The sequence below is a fragment of the Lacerta agilis genome, chromosome 3 (assembly GCF_009819535.1).
Source record: "Lacerta agilis isolate rLacAgi1 chromosome 3, rLacAgi1.pri, whole genome shotgun sequence".
Taxonomy (NCBI): Eukaryota; Metazoa; Chordata; class Lepidosauria; order Squamata; family Lacertidae; genus Lacerta; species Lacerta agilis.
Window position 1 is genome coordinate 34,092,041 of NC_046314.1, and position 24,666 is coordinate 34,116,706.

A 24,666-nucleotide genomic window follows, 5' to 3' on the forward strand; every position below is an offset into this window, starting at 1 on the left:
GATTACACTGGAAAGAATCATGTTTGAATAAATTAACTTAAATTTCTTTTTCTCATTTAGGCTATGGTCTAGATGCCTTAACCCAATATTGACTATCACTTCAAGGCTGCACCATAAACAGAAATTCATACCACAACAGCTGCATTGACCACCTGTTGCAGTGGGGCAGAGCCATCTAGCTGCTTCATTCCTGCATGCAAAATTTACAAACCCTTTGTCCTACACCTTGGTATAGTATTTTTCCTAGCACAAACATCTTTTGGCACAACAGAGGAAAACTACCTTTAAAAACCCACTTGTGTTAGCAACAGATTTGTTGCTGGCCGCAACACTTTTTATGAAAGGGGCCTAACTCCTTAAATCTCACCTGACTTTGCAGATACCAAAGCAACAATTTTGCCAGGAAAACATTGAATGTAGATCAGGGAGAGAGTCAAGAACTGAACACACAAAGGTTCAAAGTTTGCAGAGGAGCAAAGGTGCACACAAATCTTCCCCAGTTGCCCCATGTGTAACAGCTCTTCTCAGACTTTCATTCATAGAGAAACAAAGGTCTGAAGAGGGTCCTTCTCTACATTCAACTGGGTGTAGTCAAAAAATATTTGTACATTGGGGGATTCTGATAATGCAGAATTATTGACTCAGCAGATGTTTCTAATCACATTCAGATGAAAGTAGTTAGAGGCCTCCTTCTTACTTTTGCATTAAATACACAAAGGTTGGGGAAAGGATTCCTGGTGCCCTCACCCCACTAAATAACCTTGGTGATTTGCCTCCCTTACCTTAGGTCAAGCTAAATGCCTGAAAGGGGTTTCATTTGCTCTGTCCATATCAAAAGTTCAGGGGAATATAGTTGTGACAATGGGTTTCTGTATTTGGTATATTCTGAATATATGTGGACATGTGGACTTTGCTAGAGAGAGAGAGAGAGAGCGCACAACCAACTTATCTTAAGACAACTTTTCCAAATAAACTTAGAAAAAGGAACACACTGACCTTGCAGATACATTTTTGTTTTAAAAGGCAGAGATTTAATAAAAGGAGGGGGGAGGTGTTTATATGCATTTCCCACATTTAGTGTCTGAGAACTCTGGGTGCACAGCAACACCCACAGAGATCTGACAGAATCCTTTACTTCCTTGCTAAGTTGCTACTGTGCTGGGTACTATGCTGCACTGCAGTCTCGCAGAAACTTTCTCACGCCTCCGTTATTGCATCAGACAGAAGGTCCAAAAGACATGAATGAGTACTGAGGATACAGTGAGTTGCTGGATTCATCTAAGTGAGATGTGGTATAACCTCTGCTTTCTGTGAGGTGCTTTGTTGCATCAAATTGTGCCTTGGCAAGTGTGTAGATGGTGCTGTTTGTTTCATTTTGCAATTTGAAGATCCCCCCCACCTACCCCAGAGGTAAGCAGCTGCAGAATATAAGAATCGCATTGGTAACTGAAACTTCACAATTGCATCCCTGAAGCCCTGCCTTGAAAAAGCCCAACATAGAAGCATCTCAAATAAAACTCAAATTACAACATACACATAAAATCCTTTACACTTAACTGTTTCCTACTTCTTCCTTCCCTTCCCTGATTATGTTTTTCTTCACCCTACTTGCCAGTGACTCTTCCCACTCTCTCACACACCTGTACCTCAGAAGCAGCTCATTAAAAAGCACCAGAGGGGGGGAGATGGGTGAGGGAGTAGGCAGCTCTCCTCCTCCTAGGATATGGACCCTGGCAGATGCCCAATTATACCAATGTCTTTGGTGGGGTCAACATGCATGTCTGAAATAACAGCATAATGACCATGTAAAGCCAATGTAACACCAGGTCTTGTGGCAGAAGTCTCACAAGTGGAACAGCTCACCCTATGCCCTAACTTATTTGCTGGTGCAGTGATTCAGGACTTGGCTCTCAGGTCACTTTTAATTTATTTTTATCCCTGCCTTGGGGCCCAAAGGGGCCTCAAGGCAGTTCATGTTCGCTTGCACGCATGTCCCCCTATTAATCACAGTGGGACTACGCTAGGCATTTGAACTGTCCCAACCTTTTGGGATTTCTGCAAGCTCATACTTTATGTTCTCTGGGCATCCAAGAACCCCGTGAGATAGATCTCAAGAGAAAACGATGAAAATGTTTTGAGCGACCTAAATACACTGTCCCTGTAAAAATTATTTCTATATACTTTTTGTTTAAAATGTCAGACCTTAAAATTTTGATTCCACACAGCCTTGCAAGGCTGGAAGCTTCACTATATGTCTAAAAAGAGCACTGAGAATTTTCCTTTTGCACAGTTCCTTCTTCAGTCTCTGCAGGACTCTCCAAGGCAGGACTTCAAAGCAGTGACATTTTTAGGTACAGGATGGTGAAATGCTCAGGCTGGAAACTTGTCCATTCAAGCCTTTGTGGAGGCATCACTCTGCAGGGACTTCTTCTGGGCATAAATCTCAAATATTTTCTTATTTATTTCCTTCATTTTTTTTCCAAGAGAAAGCTTCCTTTCATTGTTACAGCATAAAACCAACATGAAACAAGTCAGTCTAATATAAGCTGTTTTGACCATTACCTTAAAAGTGTTATAAAAACATGATAGACCATGTTGGCGCAGCTATTTTAGTTTCAGAAACTTTCAAGCTAATGCACTGTTCACACCAGAAGCTGGGTTGCCAGATCATGTCTACTTTGCTGTCCCTATCTCCATCTTTTTTTTAATAGTTGCTAAGTTGGCAATGGGTTCTAACCAGGATGATAATGCTTGACAGCTAGGGCTGACTGCCATCCTTGGTTGGCCCAAAAAATGGAGGTTGCCACTCTAATTGCCCTGGGCTGTGAAAGTCTGGGACTCTCAAAGGCCAATCTCCCACATGTTCTAATGCAATCAGGACAACACTAGCAATACCAAGAGCTCTGCTTTCATCTGCAGGCTTACATCTAGCACCAAATAGAATCATTCAGTGCCTCAGTTAAGTGTAAAGGATTTTATGTGTGTGTTGTAATTTGAGTTTTATTTGAGATGCTTCTACGTTGGGCTTTTTCAAGGCGGGGCTTCAGGGATGCAATTGTGAAGTTTCAGTGCCTGTCTTTTGAGAAAGTAGTCTGGCCATCTCCACCTCTTTTGTTCCCCTGCAAAACCCCTTTCATTAGATACCCTGCTATCACTGTCTTGGTACTTCTTATTTGGGGAGAACGGTCCTGCGAAAACCCACCTTGCCTACATCTCTTCTCCCCCTCTCTTCTTTGATGTACATGTTTCCTTCCTTTGGCACAATCCCTTGGTCCTGATACCTTCATTCTGTAACAAAGGCAGAGCAGGGACCTGTTTATTTGCAGGAAATAACACTTGGGGAAGTGGGGGGTAACAAAAATGTGGGGGGACATAACAACATGGGATTGAAAGGGTTAAAGCTTCCCTTTGCATACAGAAGGTCCCAGGTTCAATTCCCAGCATTTCCAAGTAAGGCTAAGAATTTTCCCTGCCCGAAACCCTAGAGAGTTGCCACCAGTCCGTGTAGAATACTGAGCTAGACTGTTAAAGGTCTCTGACTCAGTGTAAGGCAGTCTCCTATGTCCCCAGTACTGCAGTTGGCATCAGAACTCTCCTGTGTGAAAAGAAGATGGTGGAGAGTTATTAAGCATGCGCTTTGTGAGAAATATGCAAGGGCTTAGCGTAAAATGTTGCTTTGTACCTTAGAATCATCTATTTAAACATTTGATAGGTGGCAAAGCAGGGAAGGATCAGACTGTCCATTCCAAGTTTGTAAAGAGGCATGTGCCTAGTTCTATGCAAGCAAACTCACCCTTCACACCTGTAAGAGCACCCATGTATTTTGTATAGTTAAGAACCAGGTTTAAAGTTTTGGAGGGCGGAATCATATTTGTGTATGAATTTAGCCTTCAGCCAGTGTGGTGTAGATGGTTTCTGAATATAAATGGGTACAGTTCTGCTTCTATGCCATTTCTTAAACCCACTACTGGAAATACAACAAATATTTAACAGTACAATAGCTTTCCCTTGTGGTGGGTGGGGGGGTGGGGGGGAATACAAACATTTGACAATGCAGCACTTTGTGAAAGCAAGCAATTCTACCATATCTGTCTGGAGGTATTAGCAGAAATCTGCAGAGCCGAGCTGCTACAGTGGCCTAATTTAGGATTCATGGAAATCAATAAGAATTTGACTTCTACGTGAGCAGAATGAACAACTAACATTTCTGATAAACTCCCTCTCTCAATTAATGAAATCTTTTCCTTGCAGTGATTAAACTGTTGCTAGAATGCTAGAAAACCCCAGAGCCTGTTTAGAGTTCTTCTCTGGATCGGGCCCCAAAGTTCAATCCCAGATTCAGGGCACACTAAAGAAAGCACTGTTTGTTTGTTTTTACACAATGCATAGTTAGTCGGTGGAATTTGCTACCACAAGATGTGGACATGTCCACCAACTTGAATAGTTTTAAAGGGAGAGTAGACAAACACCTGGAGGCTATCCGTGAGTACTAGCCAGGATGGCTATTTGTTGTCTCCAAACTCTACCAATTGCTGGAGTTCATAAGTGAGGAGAAGGCTCATACACTCATGTTGTACCTGTGTGCTTCCCATATGCATCTGGATGATCAAAGCAGTCAGCCCTGAACCTGAGCTATTTAGCACTAAGTATAATAGGGAAAGACTTTCACAGAGCAGGAAAGAAAACGGTTTCCTTTTTTCCTTTCCTGCTTCCTGAAACGTCCCCTTGCCCTGCAAGCCCTGAATATGGGCATTCCTGTTAGGGACGGGATTATACTCCTACATTTTCTTGCAGGTCTCCATTTGTTCTTGCTGTTGTTCAGCCAGCTTCAAATTAACTCTCCCCTTTCACAATCTCACTACTAGTTATGCAATTTTTTCCCCTTTTAGCTCAAGATGGAGGGCTTCCCCCACTTATTTGCTACATTGACATCCTGCCAGTGTGGTATATTATTATTATTATTATTATTATTATTATTATTATTATTATTATTATTATTTATTTGTACCCCGCCCATCTGGCTTGGTCCCCCCAGCCATTCTGGGCGGCACATTAAAATGTCACAGATTAAAAATTTCCCTAAACAGGGCTGCCTTCAGGTATTTTCTGAATGTCAAGTAGTTGCTTATCTCTTTGACCTGTGATGGGAGGGCGTTCCACAGGGTGGGTGCCACTACCAAGAAGGCCCTCTGCCTGGTTTCCTGTAGCTTTGCTTCTCACAGTGAGGGAACCGCCAGAAGGCCCTCGGTGCTGGATCTCAGTGTCCGGGCTGAATAATGGGGGTGGAGACTCTCCTTCAGGTATACAGAACTGAGGCCGTTTAGGGCTTTAAAGGTCAGCACCAACACTTTGAATTGTGCTCGGAAACGCACTGGGAGCCAATGTAGATCTCTCAGGACCAGTGTTATGTGGTCCCAGCGGCCACTCCCAGTCACCAGTCTAGCTGCCGCATTCTGGATTAATTGCAGTTTCCGGGTCACCTTCAAAGGTAGCCCCATGTAGAGCGCATTGCAGTAGTCCAAGCGGGATATAACCAGAGCATGCACCACTCTGGCGAGACAGTCCGCGGGCAGGTAGGGTGTCAGCCTGCATACCAGATGGAGCTGGTAGACAGTCGCCCTGGATACAGAATTAACCTGCGCCTCCATGGACAGCTGTGAGTCCAAAATGACTCCCAGGCTGCGCACCTGGTCCTTCAGGGGCACAGTTACCCCATTCAGGACCAGGGAGTCCTCCACAGCTGCCCGCCTCCTGTCCCCCCAAAACAGTACTTCTGTCTTGTCGGGATTCAACCTCAATCTGTTAACCACCATCCATCCTCCAACCGCCTCCAGGCACTCACACAGTGGTTAAGTGGTTAAGAGTGGTAGACTCATAATCTGGTGAACCAGGTTTGCGTCTCTGCTCCTCCACATGCAGCTGCTGGGTGACCTTGGGCTAGTCACACTTCTTGAAATCTCTCAGCCCCACTCACTTCACAGAGTGTTTGTTGTGGGGGAGGAAGGGAAAGGAGAATGTTAGCCGCTTTGAGATTCTTTCAGGTAGTGATAAAGCGGGATATCAAATCCAGATAGCTGAAGGCAGTGTGCATGGTTCTCCTCCTCCCCAATTGATCCTCACAACAACCCTCTGAGGTAGGTTAGGCTGAAAAATAGTCACTGACCTAAGGTCACCCAATTAACTTTATGGCTAAATGGGGATTTGAACCCTGTTTTCTCACATCCTAGTCCAGCACCTTATCAACTGCACAAACATCGGCTCAAGTCCTCTCCTTCATCTTTGTCCTCCTCCACTTAACATGTTATATTGCAGCACTGTCCTCTTCAGCAGTCATTCCTTCAGAGGGTGAGAGGGCTCCCAAGTTCATATGTGACAAGGGAGTATAGGTTGGGTAGCACAAGGTCTGTGAAACTTCATCAGCATCTCTGAATGTGCTGGCCACTATCTCCATCTTTCCCTGAGCTACCTCCCTGTGAGCAGACTTGCCATTATTCATCTCAGAGGATAATTGTTCTCTTACCTTTCCTCAGAGAAAGTAGGAATGTTATCATTCTTGTTAATTCATGTCCTTGAGGGCAGCCTCCCATCACAGGTGTTCATTGAAGCCATGCTTCTTTCTGGACAACAGGAATATGTGGGTTAGGCTCCCTGAGATGCATTCCTTATCATTTCTCCCTCTTTATAACTTAAGGTTTTTAGTTCTGTTTTACAGGCACACAATCCAGTTGATGTGTGCTAGTTTGTTTTTATAGGCCTGTTATGGCCTATAATGGGTTTTTGTTTTCTGGTGTGTGGGCATGTTTTGTGATTTGGGGGCTGCTGCCATGTTTCTTTGGAAAGAATCCTCTAATTTTTGCAGTCAGTTTTGGAGAAGTGGCTTGTCCTTAATCATCAGGTGGCACCACCACCTAGCTAGGTAGGAGGGGATGTCTCAGAGATGATGACTCCCCTCTGCCTTCCTCAATAACTATTCTATATTCATCATTATTGAGTGCTCTGGAAAATTTATTCAGGATAATAAACTCCATATATTAAGTAATCCAAATATAATTCCGAAGAAAGTAACCTAATATAAATTAATTACATTCTGCATTTTTATGGCACTCTCACAAACTACTATGTACCAGGAGAATGTCAATTGCTTGCACAACAAGAGAGAAGGCAGTTCAATTACTTCTGCACAGAGACTGATCCCCATTGAAATGTAGACTTTTTACATGTTCAGTTTTACTGCGCAAGCCTAAGTATGTTTTTAATATTTTGGGGGGAGCTGCCCAGAGTGGCTGCGGCAACCCAGTCAGATGGGCAGCATATATATAATAAAATTGTTGTTGTTGTTGTTGTTGTTGTTGTTGTTGTTGTTGTTAGAAGTTAGCTCCAGTCTTGTTGAAAAGTAAACTCCAAGTTGTGTTGGAACAAATGGCCCAAACAGATGCAATGCGGGAGATCTGTGATTGGGTCTTCTAATACGTTGTCTTTACTTCAGCATAGCCGAAAGACTGCCAATTTGATCAGAAAGCAATGCTGGGAGTTGTGTTAGGGCTGCCACCCAAATGCACTTTCTCTGCTCTAAACCACCCCCAAACGCTGTATTGTGAAAGTAGAAGATAGAGGGAAGCAACATCAAAATGAACAAAATGAAAGTGACCCTCATACAGCTGCCTAAGACAGATGTAAGCTTTATTAATTTGCTCAACATACTTCTAATTTGATATGCTGGGGCAGAAATGTCCTTCCACAGTATCCAGACCAGCACAATATTTATTTTGGTTCTAGGATAAGTTACAAGCATCACTTCTGATGAAGATTTTATCAAACTGCATTGTACAACTTAATAAAAATTCATTTATTCTTCAGACCTGTTTTGAGGATCACCTCTTTTTTTCTTTTATTTGCCTTTTGAAAACTAGAGGCTTGGTGCTAGTATCTGCATTTCTCCACATGGGTCTAACAGGAGGTTTGGGAGTAGATGTAGATCATGGAAATGGTTTTGAAGAGAGAAATAACCCTCCTACCCCAGTACTGTTTCCCTGATAAAATTAGCTGCCTCAAAGTGGGGATGGCAGCCAGGAGATCTGATCAGAGACCTTCCTGTTGCGTCTGTTTCAACCCTAAAGCCAAAACTTGATGTGACACTGATCATGCTGTTGTCATTTGGTGATTATCATAGCATCTTAAGCAGTTATGCCTGTGCAAATGTTAAATACAGAGCCATTTAGCAGTGTAATGGATTGCTTTCTCACAGCACTGAATACATTGTTGCACAGCCCTGTGGTGGATGTTTTGAGCTAAATGTAGCAGTTGATAGTCAAAAAAATGGCAGATTTAGGGTATTCCACAGAGATGAAGGAGCTTTCAAATATAGCAATTCATATCCTTCTCAGTCTGTCACTGAGCACTTCAATCAACGGGTTGTGGGTTTGTTTCCTTGCTCCAGCTGTAGCTCTCTTCTTCTTCTTCTTTTGGTGTAGTGTGAAGGATCATAAAGGATCATAAAAGAGTTGCAAACATCCAGTCAGAATCCTTCTCAGGTGGCAGGGGAAAGGAATTCACTGCTCAGCATATCTTGATCAGTTAAAGACTGCTATGTGACTTATTTTCCATCATGATCTTCAAGAACAGTCTTTTGAATGCATTGTGTTTACAAGTCCACTCCACTCCACAAGCACATGTAGAGAGGCAAATTCACAAATGTGGGGATTGTCTCATCCTGGAGACACCCCCCAAGATAGAGCCTCAATACTTTCTAGAAGCACATTCTTTAAACTCGGTGTTGATGGACTAGATTAAACAGATATGAGCCACTCTTAGTTGTAAACAACATTTTAGTATTTCGTAGATCAATTGCTACTTGATATATGGTTTGGCTGACTCACTTCTTTAGTGTTGTTATCCATGTCATGCACTTGAATTATTTTACAATTCTAATTAATATGTGATTAGTCTAAATCAGTGTTTCCCAAACTTAGGTCTCCTCCAGCTGGTTTTGGACTTCAACTCCCATTATCCTTAGCTAGCAGAGCCAGTGGTCAGGGATGATGGGAATTGCAGTTCAAAAACAGTTGGAGAGCTAAGTTTGAGAAGCACTGGTCTAAATCTTGCACCTACCCATTTCAGCTACATTTCTACCTTGTGTTGCAGAGGAATAAACCAGGGCTTAATAATGCAAAGACCTCATACCATTGGCTTTGCTGGAGACTCTTAAGGATATGGGGAAAGAATCATGCTTACTGTTTTGTATTAATATTTAGTTGTTTTACTAGTATGAGTATGTTAATACCATGTTTTAACACCATGTTTGTGTTGGGACTGGTTCTGAGAACTATAAGTAAGTGTCTGAGATTCTTGTAGGAAGCTGTCTTATACCAAATCAAGTTGATGGTCTATTCAGCTCAGCATAGTCTACTCAGGGTTTCCCAAACTTGGGTCTCCAGCTGTTTTTGGACAATTCCCACCATTGCTGACCACTGGGGTAATGAGAGTTGTACTCCAAAAACAGCTGGAGACCCAAGTTTGGGAAACCCTGGACTACATTGACTGCCAGCAGCTTTCTATGGTTTATGGCAGGAGTCTTTCCCAGGTACACCAAGTGATGCTGCAGATTGAACCTGGGATGTGGAAGGCAGATGCTCTACCATTGAGCTACAGCCCTTCTTCCTTCCATTGTGGCACAGGAGACTAACACCATGGACAGCCCAATTCCACCTTATGTGTGTTTTCTCAGAAGTAAGCCTCCTTTAGTTTAGTGGGACTTCCACCTGGGTAAAGATTTATGATATCACTCTGCAACTTGATAGTGACCAGTGTTCAATACCAGCAGCATTTTAAAAAAACAACAACAAACAAACAAACAACAGAAGTGATTATGCTCGGGAGCATCACTCAGTTGTTCCTGCAGCAGAAACCAGGAATGAGAAATGAGAGCAGCATACCACAGCAGGCTAGGAAAGCAGGCCACAGATTTACTGAGCAAGCACCTTTCAGAAGTTTGGCATTAGGAGAGCAGGGACCCAAACAGGTAATCATCTAAATACAAAACTCTGTTGAAGACGAATTATGCTCAAAACAGTAAGGCCCCCTTCTGCAGATCTCTCCCTCGCTGCAACCCAGCCTTTTCTTGATATGCTAAGCTTAGAGATGTTCATTTTTGCTTTTAGCAGTGTTTTTGTTGGTTTGTTTGTTTTGCTCTTGTTTTCAGTCCGAATTGCCGAGGCATCAACAAGTTTTTTCAGAGGGTCCCTGCTTCAGTTTAGATAATTCTGTATCAGCTCAGCCAAGCTCTGAATTGCTCCAAAGCACCCTGATTTGGCTCAGGATTCACTGAAACTGCTGTGCACCCCTACGTCATATGCCATGGGAGTGCCCAGGCTATGGGGGAAAGGAATATCCTATTTACAGAAAATCTATGATAAAGTATATGGAAATGAAAAACATTATCCTTTCTGTACTCAGTGTTTTTGCATATGCCTATTTATCACTTATTCTGCCCCCCCCAACTGTCCAAGGCTACACATAAAAGATTAGTGGCTTGCCCACGCTGCCAAAGTTTATAGTGACCCATAGCTATGTTGCATTTTTTAATATCCCTGTCATTTAAGGAAAAATTAACAGCAGCAGCAGTTTTTCACCAATCATTGGCAAACACACAATTTTTAATTTCCAGGAAGAGTTTTTGACGTTTCTATTTTAGGCCTGTGGCAATAAGCACTTTAATAAGGCAGCACATGACTAGAGGCCATGGTACACGTTGGGAAAAAAATCACAAAAAACTTCATCACCTATAATCTATAGATTAAAAGCAAGAGTGGGTAGACTTCAGGCTTGAAGGATCTCCCCTGGACCGTATCCAACGAAGCAGTTCCATTAGCACAAGGATTTTAATTTGTGCAACAGAACTCCCCCTTCCTTTCGTCTCCTTCCACCCCACCCCCCTTCCCAAATCTGTGCCAAAGGGTTGGGAGAAACCAGGAATAGATCTAGGGAGTACACATGAGAGCATACAGGGAGAAGAGGGATAGGAAGTTCCATTGCGCAGCCAAAAGTCCTTGCACTAGTGGAACTATTTCATTGGATACTAGCCCTTCTTTTTCTTTCATAAAACTCTGAAATCTACCAAGCAGAGCCAGGGGCAAAACAATGTTAGAGGCAACACAGAATCAAGGAAAAGAGTGTTTCCGATCACATGCTTAGCCCCATCCAGTTCAGGACAGAACTTTCGATCTGGTCTCACAGAAGCGCACTTCTGGTTTTCCCACCATTCTGCTCTTTTCATCTCAGCAACTTTTTTGTTCTGCTTATTGTTGAACAGCTGAGAGTCAGAAGCCCTGCTGATCTGCACCAAATCACTCAGTGATCTAATGGTACATCACCATCTGCCTTCTACCCACCCCTGGATTAAAACATCTGAAATGTCCCTAAATTCAAAGGTGAATTTGCAAAGGAGATAAAATATCGATTCTCAACTCAGCTTGTTCTCAGTAAGACATGCTTTTTAAAGCATCCAAACAGTGCAATCCTCAAGACAATGACACTGCTTTGGTTTGAGGGATTTAGTCAAAACAGCTTAACATCACAACCCTATCTGTGCCTATTCAGAAGCATAGTTGTGTATTATCAATGCTATATAGATAATTATATTATATTATTCTATGTAGACTGCCTAGATTTTTTGTGAATATAAGTGAATATAAGATTGCAGTCTAAGGCACAAATTCCATACTGTACACTGTTAGCTTAAACCCCATTGAGTGGAATTCAATGTAGGGGACATGCACATAGAGGGAATGAGATCCACTCATACAGTAGGACTCCCCCCCCCCTTACCCAGAGCCGATGCTAGGTGATATTGCACCCCTTGCAGAACTGTCCAGATTGCACCCCCTAGCCATAGACAAATTAGATCTTCTTTCCACCTCTCCTCCAACCCCCCTCCACCCATTCAATTCACCCTCTATTTTAAACCTTTTCTTATGAGGCAATAATTTATATATTTATATATTTATATTTATGGACATATTTTTCAGCCAATTTTGCAGGGGGGGCATCGCCTGCGCCCCTGGCGGGGGTCCACCTCATGACCCCCTAGCTATGGCCTTGCTCCTCCCCCATGTGCCCCCTAAGCCTGTTCTGAGGGGGGCCCCATAACCCCCTATAGCAGATTTAAGGGGCACGCGGTCCATGTGGAGAAGGGAGAAGTCCCATTTCATGAGTAGACCTAGTTCTGCACACACAACAGCTTAGTTTAATCACACCCTTTGTCTTCAGTAGGATGCCAGTAGTGTGTACAGGACTGCAGCCTTAATGTGAATTAGATATCCCATAACTTTAGCGTCCTTGTAGATTCATAGCCTTGGGTCCTAATTTTTCATTCCATGAATGGTAGGACCTTCCATTCACAAAAGGAGACAACTGTCTCCACACCTCTGTTCTGGCCAGCTTAAGCTATAGTCTCCCAGTTCAAACATCGCAGGAGACCATGGCTTAAAGAACCAGGAAATAGCTGAAGCCAAATGCATGAAGTGACAAGAGAAAGGGAGAGTCAAGGAAATATAGTAACACAACTCACTTCCAGTCCAGTAAACCATTTGTTTATTGGCCCAAGATGTCTGAATCCTGATATCTCCTGTGGAACACAAGTGTGTGTTTTGTGTGTGACCTTGGTGTCATAATTGCTGGGATCCACAGTTTGTCACCAGTGGGTCTCAATATCTGTCATCTGCCTCATAATGTCTTTGAACCAGGCAAAATGTATACAGTTTATCTCTGGAATGAATGAAGATAGGAAAATGGCCAAATTATAGTTCAGATTGTGCTCTCCCCCTACAGTGTCAATCACTTCCTTTCCAGTGTTCCATGTCAATACTAAATCCGCACCTCATGAATTTTACATAACTCCAGGGGGAAATATCTACCCATTTAATACAGAATAGAAGGCAGCAAAGCTGATATGAAGATCTTGTTTGGCTGTCCAGGCATTATAACTGAGCTACTGCAATACACAGCATATGCTCATTACTTCAGTGTTACTGTGATAAATCCTATAGAGTTGAGTTTCTTTTCCTAAGGTTTATTTCCTGAGCAGCTTCAAATCTCATTGGGTTAAAATTTGGTTTCTAGCCCAGATACACATTTGTTTTGCAAAAATAATATTTAAATGGGATTAATTTTTGATTTAGAGATCAGGAAGAGAAAATCTCAGGGCTTTTAATTTTTGTTTTATTGGCAAACGTACACATCCAGAGGGTGTTTAGTTACATTAACCAAAATGCTGAAATCCTCCTATATACTTGAGAAGGGAAAATATAATTGCTAATCTGTATGATTTCATCTGCGTACCATAATCCAAACTGTACAGACTCAATGGGTATTTGAATGGCAGAATATTTATATCCATATTCTGGTATTTGTTCATTTCATATATTCAGTATTCCCCCCCCCCCCTTGTTTAAATGAAGCATAAGAAAGATGCTAATCAAATGAGTCACTTGGGAGTTTAAAATGCATTGATATGAACTTTTCAGAGAAAATGTTATTAGTTGCTGTGGCCTGAAGGAGGAATGTGAAGATTCCCCTTACACAAATTCCCTTGCAACTGGCTGTGAGATTCAACTCAATGACCATGATTCAACATAGGCCTGTTTGAGTTTATTGATTTCAGTGGGCTTCAGCACACCTTAAGCACACTCTTCACTGAACCCTGTACCAAGGATAGGGAACCTGTGGCCATCTAGGTGTTGCTGGACTACCAACTCCCATCATCCCTGACTATTGGCCATACTGACTGAGGCTGATGGGAGTTGAAGTCCCATCAGCCCCAGTCAGTCTGGCCAATAGTCTGGAGGATCAGTGGGCCCTCCCCTCATCCCTGCTCTACCCTATAGCAATGGTGAGCACTGGAAGAGTAAAGGAGGTGAAATGACTGAGGTTGTGAATCTGTTTCCAGTATTCTGACTGGCTGAATTCTAGTAAGGAGAACAAAGGTTCTCTTTCTGACCAAAGGAGTGAAGTAAGAGTACCATCCTGAGGCATAATTCCTTGCCTGCCCTTTCCAAAGACAGATTGAAAGAAAGCACTTTTCTCAACAAGGCAGATGCTGCGTCTTCCTTCCACATTTACACATAGCATCTGGCCAAGTGGTGTTTGATGTGGAAATCAAAGATGGCGCAACTGTTTCTCTAAATGTGGTGTTAAGGAGAAATATTTTGTGGTCAGTCTTCCTGTGCATAAATTTCCATAACTATCTGACAATAGTGGGAGTTTTCTGCACCATCCTGCATCACTAAAGTAAGCCCATAGCACGTAAGAGTAGGCTTTATATCCTGTAAGCACACTGGTGTGCAATTACTCAGTTAATTAGTAACTGGAATCAGGAGTCACCACTGTGAGTAAGGGAATAACAATCCACTCAGTAATAAACAAATCCTTTTCCCCCCTTATATTGGCAAGGATTCATCAGAGGAGAATAATGTGGTAATTGGTGTACATTATGTGATAAGTGCATTGCTACATGAATAGTATTTTACAGTAGTACCCTGGCACATTCTCAGTAATCATTATTTTTAATTATACAAAATAGCGCTGCAGTTAATATGACATTTGCAGCATATATTTCAACAACTTAAGACTCATGCATGGGCATGCTATCTACAAAATGTGGCTGCAAGGGCATCATGTGCAGCCTGATCATTACTTTGTGATCAGTTTTGGCACTGCCATCTTTGTGCGTGATTCTTGCTGCACAAAGGTGCTCAGAGGTAACGTTTTAAAGCACCAGGTCTCATATCAATCTAAAATGTGGGCCCTGAATGGGGCTGAATTATTGTTCCAAGTGCAGACTTAGCCCAACAGGGGAGTGCATAACCAGCATGTAAACTCAAATAAATAAAAGTAAAAAGTAAAATTTGACAAAAGGATGGAGCTGAATGAGCACACCAGTACTGGGGATTTGGAGAAGGGGAGTGCTCAGTCACCGAGGAATCGAATAATTTAATATGCTCATGCTCAGAATCATATTTATTTTGTCATTGTATGTAAACTCTGGCTTTCAGGACATTGCTTTTACATGTTTTTACTCTTCTGTTTATTAATAATTATACTGTATTGCTTTGTTGTTGGCTTGTGATAACACAGGCTGTCAAATTGCTAATGAACTGACCAGAAATAGGAGTAGGATGAGCAACCTGGAGGAATGCAGTGTTTTCTCGTGCACAATATACAGTACATCCAGTGCTGGGTGACTACAATATCTCCAAAAGAGAAAGTTAATCTCAAAAGAAGATGCTGTGATTATGTACGATGAATGGGAAATAACCTGGCATTCATTTTGCTAAAACCTCATCATATAGATAGGCAGTCCTGAGACTCAAAGTCCTCATAAACAGGGATCATTTTCAAGTATCCACATATTGAATATATTATCGGACATAAGGAGGTCCTTTTTCTCTCTACATAGAAATACATTTATATGCCATATTCTGCCTCTAAGGTAGTTATAAATTGCAATAAAATGAAATCCTGATACACTTAAAATTGACAACAGTAAAATACTATTAAAAAAACAAACAATCCACAATGAAAACAACAGACAGGAAGTTTGATGTACAGTTGAAACCCACTGAAAATATGGTAAAATAAAGAAGTGTTGACTGCCTGCTTTAAAAATACAAATGAAATGGAAAGTTAAGCTATGGGAGAGCATTCTGCAAGCAGGATACTACCACCAAGAAGGCCCTGTCTTATGATACACTAGCGATGCCTCTCTTGGTGGTGGAAATCAAAGCAGATCTCTGATAATGGCTGTAATTGACAAGCTATAGGCAAAACGTAAGTCCATTCTGTATTAGAATCTATTATTCCTTCAAAACATATTTCAGGCTGCAATCTCAGGAGGACTTACCAGGATTGGGTTAATATTTAGCTCACACTCTTGGTTTGTTCTAATCCTAAAAGGAGGCCACTCTCCCATAGTCCTGGGCCACTGCATTTCTCTATTTGTGGGAGTACAGCTGTGAGGGTCAGAGAACCAGCATTAATGAGTTTTGGGTAGCTACTTAGCAAGACCTCCTCATCTGAGGAGTTAAGATTGTGCTAACTTTAGTCTAGGGTGGAAGATGATGCTAGAGTCTCAGAAGTCGCCCTAGCTGAGAATTGTACTGCACCATTCTGAAACTGGTCAACCTGGGCAAATAAATTTAGCTGAAGCATTTTTAATTTTTAACTTTACATAGAACCAGCAAGTAAAATTGGTAGGTGCCACCTTGCTTTATAACAATATAACCTTATAACAAAAGGAGGAATAACTAGGAAAACATTCCCAATATGAAACAGGATATTGTCCTCTTTATCAATAACTTAACTGGTTCCAAGGCTAAATCCTAGGTCCAAATAAGCAAGCAGAGTTGCCCTGATAAAAGGCTGAGACATGTGCTATCACATGTTGTTACCATCTTTGTACAGCAAATAAATGTTCAGCAAATACAGCATCCTTCTGTGTGATGCTTTGCAATGAGACCAATATGACATACTGCTGTGGCAGGCTGTTCCCCATAAACCAACAAGGGGCATTCCTTCAGGGCAGCAGCTCTGCCTCTCTTGTAAAAGCTGATGGCTCCAGCTGGGAGTGTTGAGTATTTGCTGCTGCTGCTTTTGTGGTTTGAGGTCAGAGTTACAAGCCTGAGCCAGTGACTCGATAGAGGAACCTCGGGGAAGTTCAAAGAACAAAAGGAAGCATGATTGGATAGGTTTGGGGGGGAGAGATAGGAAGGAGGACAAGTCTGGTGCCATTATTGTGACCAGATATCTTGAAAGTTTCAAACATACTGTGGTGACAGCTAAATAACCATCCCTAAGAAATAAATTGAGCCTTCTTCAAATCAAACAGAATTCAAGTGTTGTGGCATTAAAATAATTTAATTTTGACACAGTTTATTTAGTCTATATATGTATAGCAAACCTTTAAAGTTAACTGCTTTCTAATTCATAGCTTTCCCCAAGGAACTTAAAATTAAACTTTTGTGGTGCTACTGAGAATTCTCCATGGTAGAATGCCACTCAGCACACAGAATACATTTCCCAAGATTCCGTTTAAAGGAATATAAACAGATTTAAGCATAAGTACCAATATGCAGTTGCATTATCTTGACTCAGACAGGGGCATGCAGGGGCAGTTCCTAACTCACCGAGTGTTTGAGACCCCATGGCTATCCTCACCTGGTTTAGCCAACCAGTCAAAGCTGTTCCCAGGGTGTTGCTGCTATCTCATGCTGACAGCTTCTAGGAGCCACAAGAATATACTCCCCATACACAAATGTATGTTGTGAACAATGAAGCTATGGAATAAATTTAACTAGTCACATTATTATGCAGCCTTGATTTATTATCCTTACTCTGTCAATTCTCTGGTATAACTTTCTGCAAGTTTTCATGACTGCTGTTTCATTTTCCTCCTCCTCCTCCTCCTTCTTCCTCTTCTTCTTTTGAAAAGCCAAACCTGCCAATAAGATTTTGTTACTCTCAAAACCATATTCATGAGAGATGAACTTTTGACAATATTGAACCCTGCTCTGTGTCAGTCTTAACATCAGGCATTCCCATAAGGCAAATATAAGGAAAGCATGTCAGTAAGATACTCAGGAGACAATTTGCAAAAATCATGGCGTTTGGCTTGGATCCAAAGTAGAGCAAGTTTTAGTCCACTAAGTCAATGGGTTTTATTCTCTCCCCTTCTGGAAACAACATAGAGATGCTGGTATTACCATTTGTTCATCAGTCTTGGGTGTCATCCACATTGAGTGGCAAAGCATTTCACATGGGAGTCTTTCCCACCTGTACTTGGAAATGTCAATTACTGAACGTGACTCCAGAGGCGAACTAGGTCACCCATGCATTAATATCTTCAAATGAGGTCCCTGTGGATAGCAAAAAAGAAATGGAGTAAGCCCATGAAGTATAATGACCACAACTTTTAAAACATGTACATTCAAATCATAAACCCAATAAGATGGAATAAATTTTGGAGGGTATGTATGCAGGGAGATAATTTAGGTTCTTATCCACCCAAGGTACTGACCTGGATTTCTTTGCTGCAGTTGTCCTTGGGTGGTCTGTTCATGCCTGAGCACCTTGCCTAAGGAGAGACATGAGCAGGTTTCCATGTCTCTGCAAAGGCAGCTCCTGATTCCACAGTTGCCCAAATCGGAGTTGTAGCATTGCAGTGGCCAGCCCAGTCCACAGACACCTCCCTTCACCCAGGATGGGCCATAACCTCTCCACACACATGCATCATTCCACCCACTGCAGGAAGGGGTAATTTCTGCTTGGATTCATTCCTCATGCTCACTAATACCTTCAACGCTTGTTTAAGGCCTCTCTCCCTCCATTGCATTGTCCAGTTGCAATGCTGTGGCTCGAGAGTACAAACAGAAATGCCCATAGGTCAGTTCACATGAGCTCAATAGGTGGACTTAGGCAAACCTCTTTGAATCAGCCATCCATGTTAATACTGGCCCACTTTTCGGGAAATTACTGACACAATGGTGTATAAATATTCAATATTTGCTTTCCTTTCTGAATCCCATGGGTCAGAATTGCACTTCTGTGTTTGGTAGAGCAGCACATGTGGTAGAGCAATTCTTCATAGTAAATAAATATAAATGGCACATCCTTCATATTTCAGCTAGCTTAGGTCCAATGTGCATCTTACCTTTGCAGCATGCTTGCTTGCTTGCTGCAAAGCCATTTCCCCAAGGCTGGCTTTCATGTTTCAGTAGAAGCATGTTGAAGTTCCACAATCTGCACTACATTGCTTGCCTTGATCACATGAGTATTTCCCATGCTACAACCACACCTCCATCAAGGCCTCTGGAAGTAGCTACATGACATTCTGGGCAACTAGGTGGAGTGGTTCTGATGACATGAGGCATGGGAATAAGCCCCAGGAGAGGTGATATTTTTCAAAGGCAGCCTTGCCACAAAAGTAACTTGCAGACTAGCTCAGATGAAGACTGTGGCCAAAGAGCTGCATTGTAAACTGTACGGTCAGTAGGACTTCTTGGTTTCCTCTTTTCCTCTCTGCTATCAGACAAACTAGCCTCAAACCTCAGGAAAATTGTAGATGTGGGGTTTAAGTTAGCATATTGGAGAAGAAGAAAAAAAACACCAGACGTCTACAACATGCAGACAAAACTTTGTGTTTGCCCAAAGGAGCTTTGGGGGTTAGGGCAAAGAGTCTTACATTATCTAAGCCTGATGGGTGTGTGAGCCAATTTACCTGTTCTTAGAAGGCTGAGAAAATCTCACTCTGCTCTCCAGTTTGTAGTGTTACTGCAAACCTAGGAGTTGAATACAAGTGGTGTAATTTAGAAACAAACTGAGGGTTGTAACAAGGTATGGTGGCAATCAAGTGAGCCAGTCCAGCTGCACTAATCAACTCTGGGAAATGGTAGCTTTCATGAGACCCACCTCTCAGGCAGCTGCCCTATCCTTTCCATGGCCAGTTCACCCCTGAGTGTATTAAACGTCTCTGAGAATGGATAATAACACTGCCTTTATGTGTTAAGCCACGTCAGTTTCCCTTAAGCTCCCATCTTCTTTAATATTTAATCACCCCTGATAAATGTATTTCATTTGGGCTTTAACAGCGTGTCACAACAAGACAAGATTCGGGGGGATGAATAAATTGAGTAGGTGAGGTTAATCAGTAGCAGGTAGATTTCTATATGTGTGTGTGTGGAAATTAGACAATATATACCAATTATATATGGCTGTGTGAATTACAACATAAATACTGATTTTTCACACACACACACACACACACACACACACAATTTAAAGGAAAATAGTCCTGGAGTTTTTAGGCGTTTGTGAGTTTGGAGGCTACAGCTGGCTTGGACAGGGTACCCAAGGAGCTCTTGAATAGTGCAGGTTTGGGGGACTCTCTTCACACACACACACACGGTCTTTTGCTTTGTTTATGACTCGGTTCCGAAGCCATTTGTAGTGCCAAATTTTGAGCTCCCGGGGTGTGGAAGGCAAGTGGTGCCTGGTGGGATAGGAAGGCGCGCGCTTCGGAGCACAAATGGCCGGGGCTCCAGAGTCCCCGCTCGCAGTCATCTCCGCGAACAGACGTGGGAAAGCCAGAGCAGGAGGGCTGGTTCAAAGGGAGTTGAGAGGAGGAGGAATTTGAAGGTGAAAGCGCTCTCCCCCTCCCTCGCCTTCTCTCGCCACCTCCTCCTCCCCCTTGTTTTTAAGTGCCTTGGGGATGGAATTGACAGCACTCGCTGTTGCTGGCAGGAGACTTCCTGGCATTCGTGCATAGATAGCTTAGGCAATACATGAATCCCTGCATACGAAGCCTGGTTCTGGAAACGGGGGGAGGGGGCGAGGCGAGAGAGCTTGTGCGAAGGCATGTGAGAGGGAAGAAAACGACACCCGCCTGTTCCAATTCGCAAAACACTTAAATGCGTGAAAACTGGTTTGAGTCCGAAGAAGCCGAGCAGTTCTCCTTGAGGAGAGACCCCGAAACCCCTTTGATTCACATGGAAAAACAAGGCGATTCTCTCTTCCCACCCACCACCCACCCCTGCTCCCGCCTTGCTCTTTTTCTCCGCACAAGGAAAACGCGGGTTGATACCATTTTATTTTTCTACCGGGGAGGATTAGAAAAGAAGCTTTTGTACTTTTTAAATTGCTAATCAAATAAAGGGTGGCATTTTCTTTTTTCTTGAAGCTCCCCCCCCCCCGACAACAGGGTGGTAGTGGAAAAAGCCCCAGCAAACGATCTCTCCGCTCTTGTGCGTCCCCACCTCCCCGCCTCTGCCACACACCCACCAACACCACGGAAAGGAAAAGGAGGGAGGGACGCAGGGCGAGTTGGACGGAGGGATGTCTGGAGGGCGAACTGGTGTCTCTTGAACGATGTGCTGCCCTGCTGAAATCCACCCCTGCGCTGAAGCTCAGGCGAAAAAGGGAAGAGTTGGAGAAGGAATCAGCCGCTGCCGCCCGTTTCCAGGGTGAAATCCGCAAGGCTGAGCTTTAAAACCCACAAGGAGAACAAAATAGCTACACCACCTACAAAAATCCTAACCAGGGAAAAAAAAGAAGACCCAGAATTGGCCAATCTAACCAGTGTTAATCAGGCAGATATTACAGAGCCATCTGCATTTAAATTACACACGCACACGCACGCACGGAAGAGAGGGAGCGAGGTAATAGCTTCACAAAAACGTGGCAGAGCTGCTATGAAAGACGGAGGGGGGGAGCCACAAGGGTCTTTTGTTTTATTTTCCCCCGCTATGAGTTTTCGCAGTGATCTGAGCAGTTGGGAAAGCGGCGGGCAGCGGGGAAGGCTTCCGCTTCTACGGCGAGCCGAGAGAGCTCTTACAGAGCCCTTTCAGCACCAAGAGCTCTGGACAGCTCACTGCGCGCCGCCGAGCTGCCTGCTTGCCTTCTGTCCCCCTCCCTCGCCGCCTCTCTCGCCCCCCTCCCCGCATTACTGTACAGCTGGAGATGCATCTAAATTAAGTCCTATTCAACAACAAGTAGATCTCTTCTGTCCGGGAACCACACTAGACTCTGCTCTCAATTAAACTGCATTTTCTCTTCAAGGAATTGACCGTCAGCCGTAATTATCCCGATTTTCTTTCTCTCTCTCTTTCTCTCTCCCTCCCTCTTTCTCCGTCTCCCTCCCTCTCTCTTCTTGCAGGAACGACTCTTTGGGAACCTGGTCCACCCAGGGATGTAAAACTGTGCTTACCGATGCATCCCATACGAAATGCTTATGTGATCGTCTCTCTACCTTCGCCATTTTGGCTCAGCAACCTAGAGAAATAGTAAGTAACAAAGGAAGGGAAGAAAAAGAGAAAAAGCCCTGAGTTTAATGCAATGACCGGGAGGGTGTTGTTGTTTTTGTTTGTTTTGTTTTTTTAATGTGTCCAGAATTAACTCAGATGAGAAATTGTATCAGCGTTGCAGGTCTGGAAAAGACTGGCTTTTCTCTTATCTATTAGCAGTTCTTAGTTTTTGGGAACGAATTGCTGGTTTTGCCTTATAACTAAATGCTAGTCAGTTTTAGGTGCTGAGGTACTCCTGTTTTCTTAGAGAAAACTTGGCAACTGTAATGTAATGTATTACAGTCCTGGTTTTTCTTTTTTTAAAAAAAAATGTACAAGGGTTTTTTATTGTTGCTGGTAGAAGCAGGAACCTAGCTACACTAGTTAAACAGATTGCAGTTCTGCATTGGGCATTACAGGGAATCTATGCTGTCTGTTGATATCTTGTAAAATAGACCCTCTAGTATGAATTCAATGAGGAAGATAGAGAAATAGGAGCTCAACAGTATTAATGCCTATAAAATAGGTTGGTTTTTTTTTGTTTTTGGTTTTAAAGAGCAAGCACCTTGAAGCTTTAAGGGGGAAAGATTTTCAGTGTGTGGCAAGGTTCTTCTCAGCAGTAAACTATAAGTGTTTGGCAGAAATAAACTTAAAACCCTGGATAAGATATACACTTTGCCTCACCTCGGTTACAAATTGTACCTTGATAAAATGCAATTTATACTGGAGCCTTGAGGCTTTTCAGCAGCACACTGCTAAATCAAGCAGCAGATCACTGCAAACTTCCAGGTCTAATTGTTTTGAATGTGTACATTTTGAAACAAAACAAAACCCAGTGTAAATGCTTGTGTGTAGGGCAAAGGTGGGGTGTTGGGGGTAATTTCAGAGTACACAAAAAAGGGGTTTTCTGCCTCAAGGTCATTTATACTTCAGCTCCTATAAATATTAAACATTAGAAATGCTATTGTTTCAGAGGTCCAGATCTTACAAATGATGCATAAGTTTTGTTCTTTTGTTCTTAAATTGGTACCCTCTTAGCTGCTAAGAGACACAAAGAAAATGAATGCTGGTTTTAAGGCAAAGTTCCTGTACAGTTAGAAAGTTTGATCTTGTATTTTGGATAAGAAATTAGTTGGCATTGCATTTGTCAGAATAAATCACATAATTTGTTTAGAACATTGATATCCAAATACTTCTGCCTTTCAAGGAGGAAAGCCATTTTTATTTGTGTAGTTTTTTCCCCCTCAAAGCAAAACCTAGAGAGCTTTTAAATGTCCATTAATGTTATGGGTGCTCATCAGACTGTTTGCTTTCCATACTCTCCCTAAAAAAAAATCTATGTATTTATTTTCATGAGATAAAATTGACTACTTTGGAGATCATCAAAGACCAGTTGGGTTACTGTCTTGGTATTCTGTAGATACCCAGGCCTCAGATACTTTGGGAGCTAGGACAGAGGCTGAAGTAGAGAGAAGTGGTTACTTGTTGGCAATGCTATTTAGATGATGTGGCTAATCACTACATCAGATATCTATCTCTCCTGTTTTGGTTTTGTGCTTTAGTTACTGGAACATAGTTTTATCTGATAGATGTTTGTTATGACCCGCAGATCATGGAATCATCTGGTGCTCCCTCAGTAACCCTTATAGTAGGCAGCGGCCTTTCATGCTTGGCTTTGATCACCCTAGCAGTTGTCTATGCAGCACTATGGAGGTATGTAATTGACTCGTGTGGGTTTATAGAAATGTGCAATTATTCAGAACTGAGGGGTCATTGAAGAAGGGTTTCTGTTAATCTAGGAAAAATAAGATCGCTCCTGCAGAAGAGTTGTAATGTATTCATAAGTCTGATTAGGTTGACACGTTTTCTGTTCAAGCTTGCTTGGTGGTGATCAAATGCCCTATTTTCTCTTCCTATTCAGCATTAATGATATCTGCTATTATTATCACCATTCCTTCTCAACATTGGGGAGCCATATTCAAAGCTCCACCACTGTCAAGCGTTTCCCCTTTCAATTCACTGGAGAAGAGTGTGTGGGCCTGCCATTTCAGTTGAGAATCCCACATACGGGATGCCTCTCCCCATATGAACAGACCCAGGCCCTGTACTTGTCATTTGAGGCCCTTCTCAAGAGGTTTGGAGGGTGGCAACACAAGAACAGGCCTTTTCTGTAGTAGCTCCCCATCTGTGCAATGCTCTCCCCAAAGAGGCTTGCCTGGTGCCATCTTTACACGTATTTAGGTACCAGGGGAAAACATTCCTTTTTACCCAGGCCTTCACCCATTAAATAATGTATGGCCTATTGAAGGTGGTGGTGGGGGGAAGGATTGTTATTAACATTGTTTTGTTATTATGCTGTCTATTATTATGCTTTGTATTGTGCTTTTATTATTATGCTCTGTGAAATATGTTTTAAACATTGTACATCACCCTGGGATCTTTTGATAAAGGCAGTATATAAATCAAATAAATAAATTGTAAATAAATGAGATGAAAAGAGCTCTGGGTTGAAGTGATAGCCCTTCATTGTAATCACAATTCTAATCAGTGATTTCTCTTTAAAATGAGAAGTTGGATGATATCTACTCCAGGATCCTGGCCTTATGACACAAACAAATGCTGCCTTTGCTTGCTTTATCACTCAGACTTTTGGTCTCAAAAGTTCCTCAGTAACTTCTGACCTGAGGCAACTTCACACATTCAATTTCGCCTTAACACAGTGTTCCTTGAGTGTCCCCAGGTGAACATTAGTACAGTGAAGGTCCCACACAAACTGAGATTTCCTATAGTGATTTCCACATACCCAGCTCTATTTGATGAGATCCAAGACATGCAACAT

At 42.5% G+C, this 24,666-nt stretch overlaps 1 protein-coding gene across 6 annotated transcripts in view; it reads left to right on the forward strand.

Annotated features, from left to right (window-relative positions):
• The window catches only part of ADGRB3 (adhesion G protein-coupled receptor B3), a 424,323-nt gene that overhangs the window by 298,628 nt on the left and 101,029 nt on the right, over positions 1 to 24,666 (forward strand). For all 6 annotated transcript variants that reach the window (XM_033143214.1, XM_033143211.1, XM_033143210.1 and 3 more), the window contains 2 exons: positions 21,701 to 21,827; positions 23,437 to 23,540. In XM_033143214.1, the coding sequence (XP_032999105.1) occupies positions 21,701 to 21,827; positions 23,437 to 23,540 (231 nt within the window). The remainder of the gene's footprint in view (positions 1 to 21,700; positions 21,828 to 23,436; positions 23,541 to 24,666) is intronic.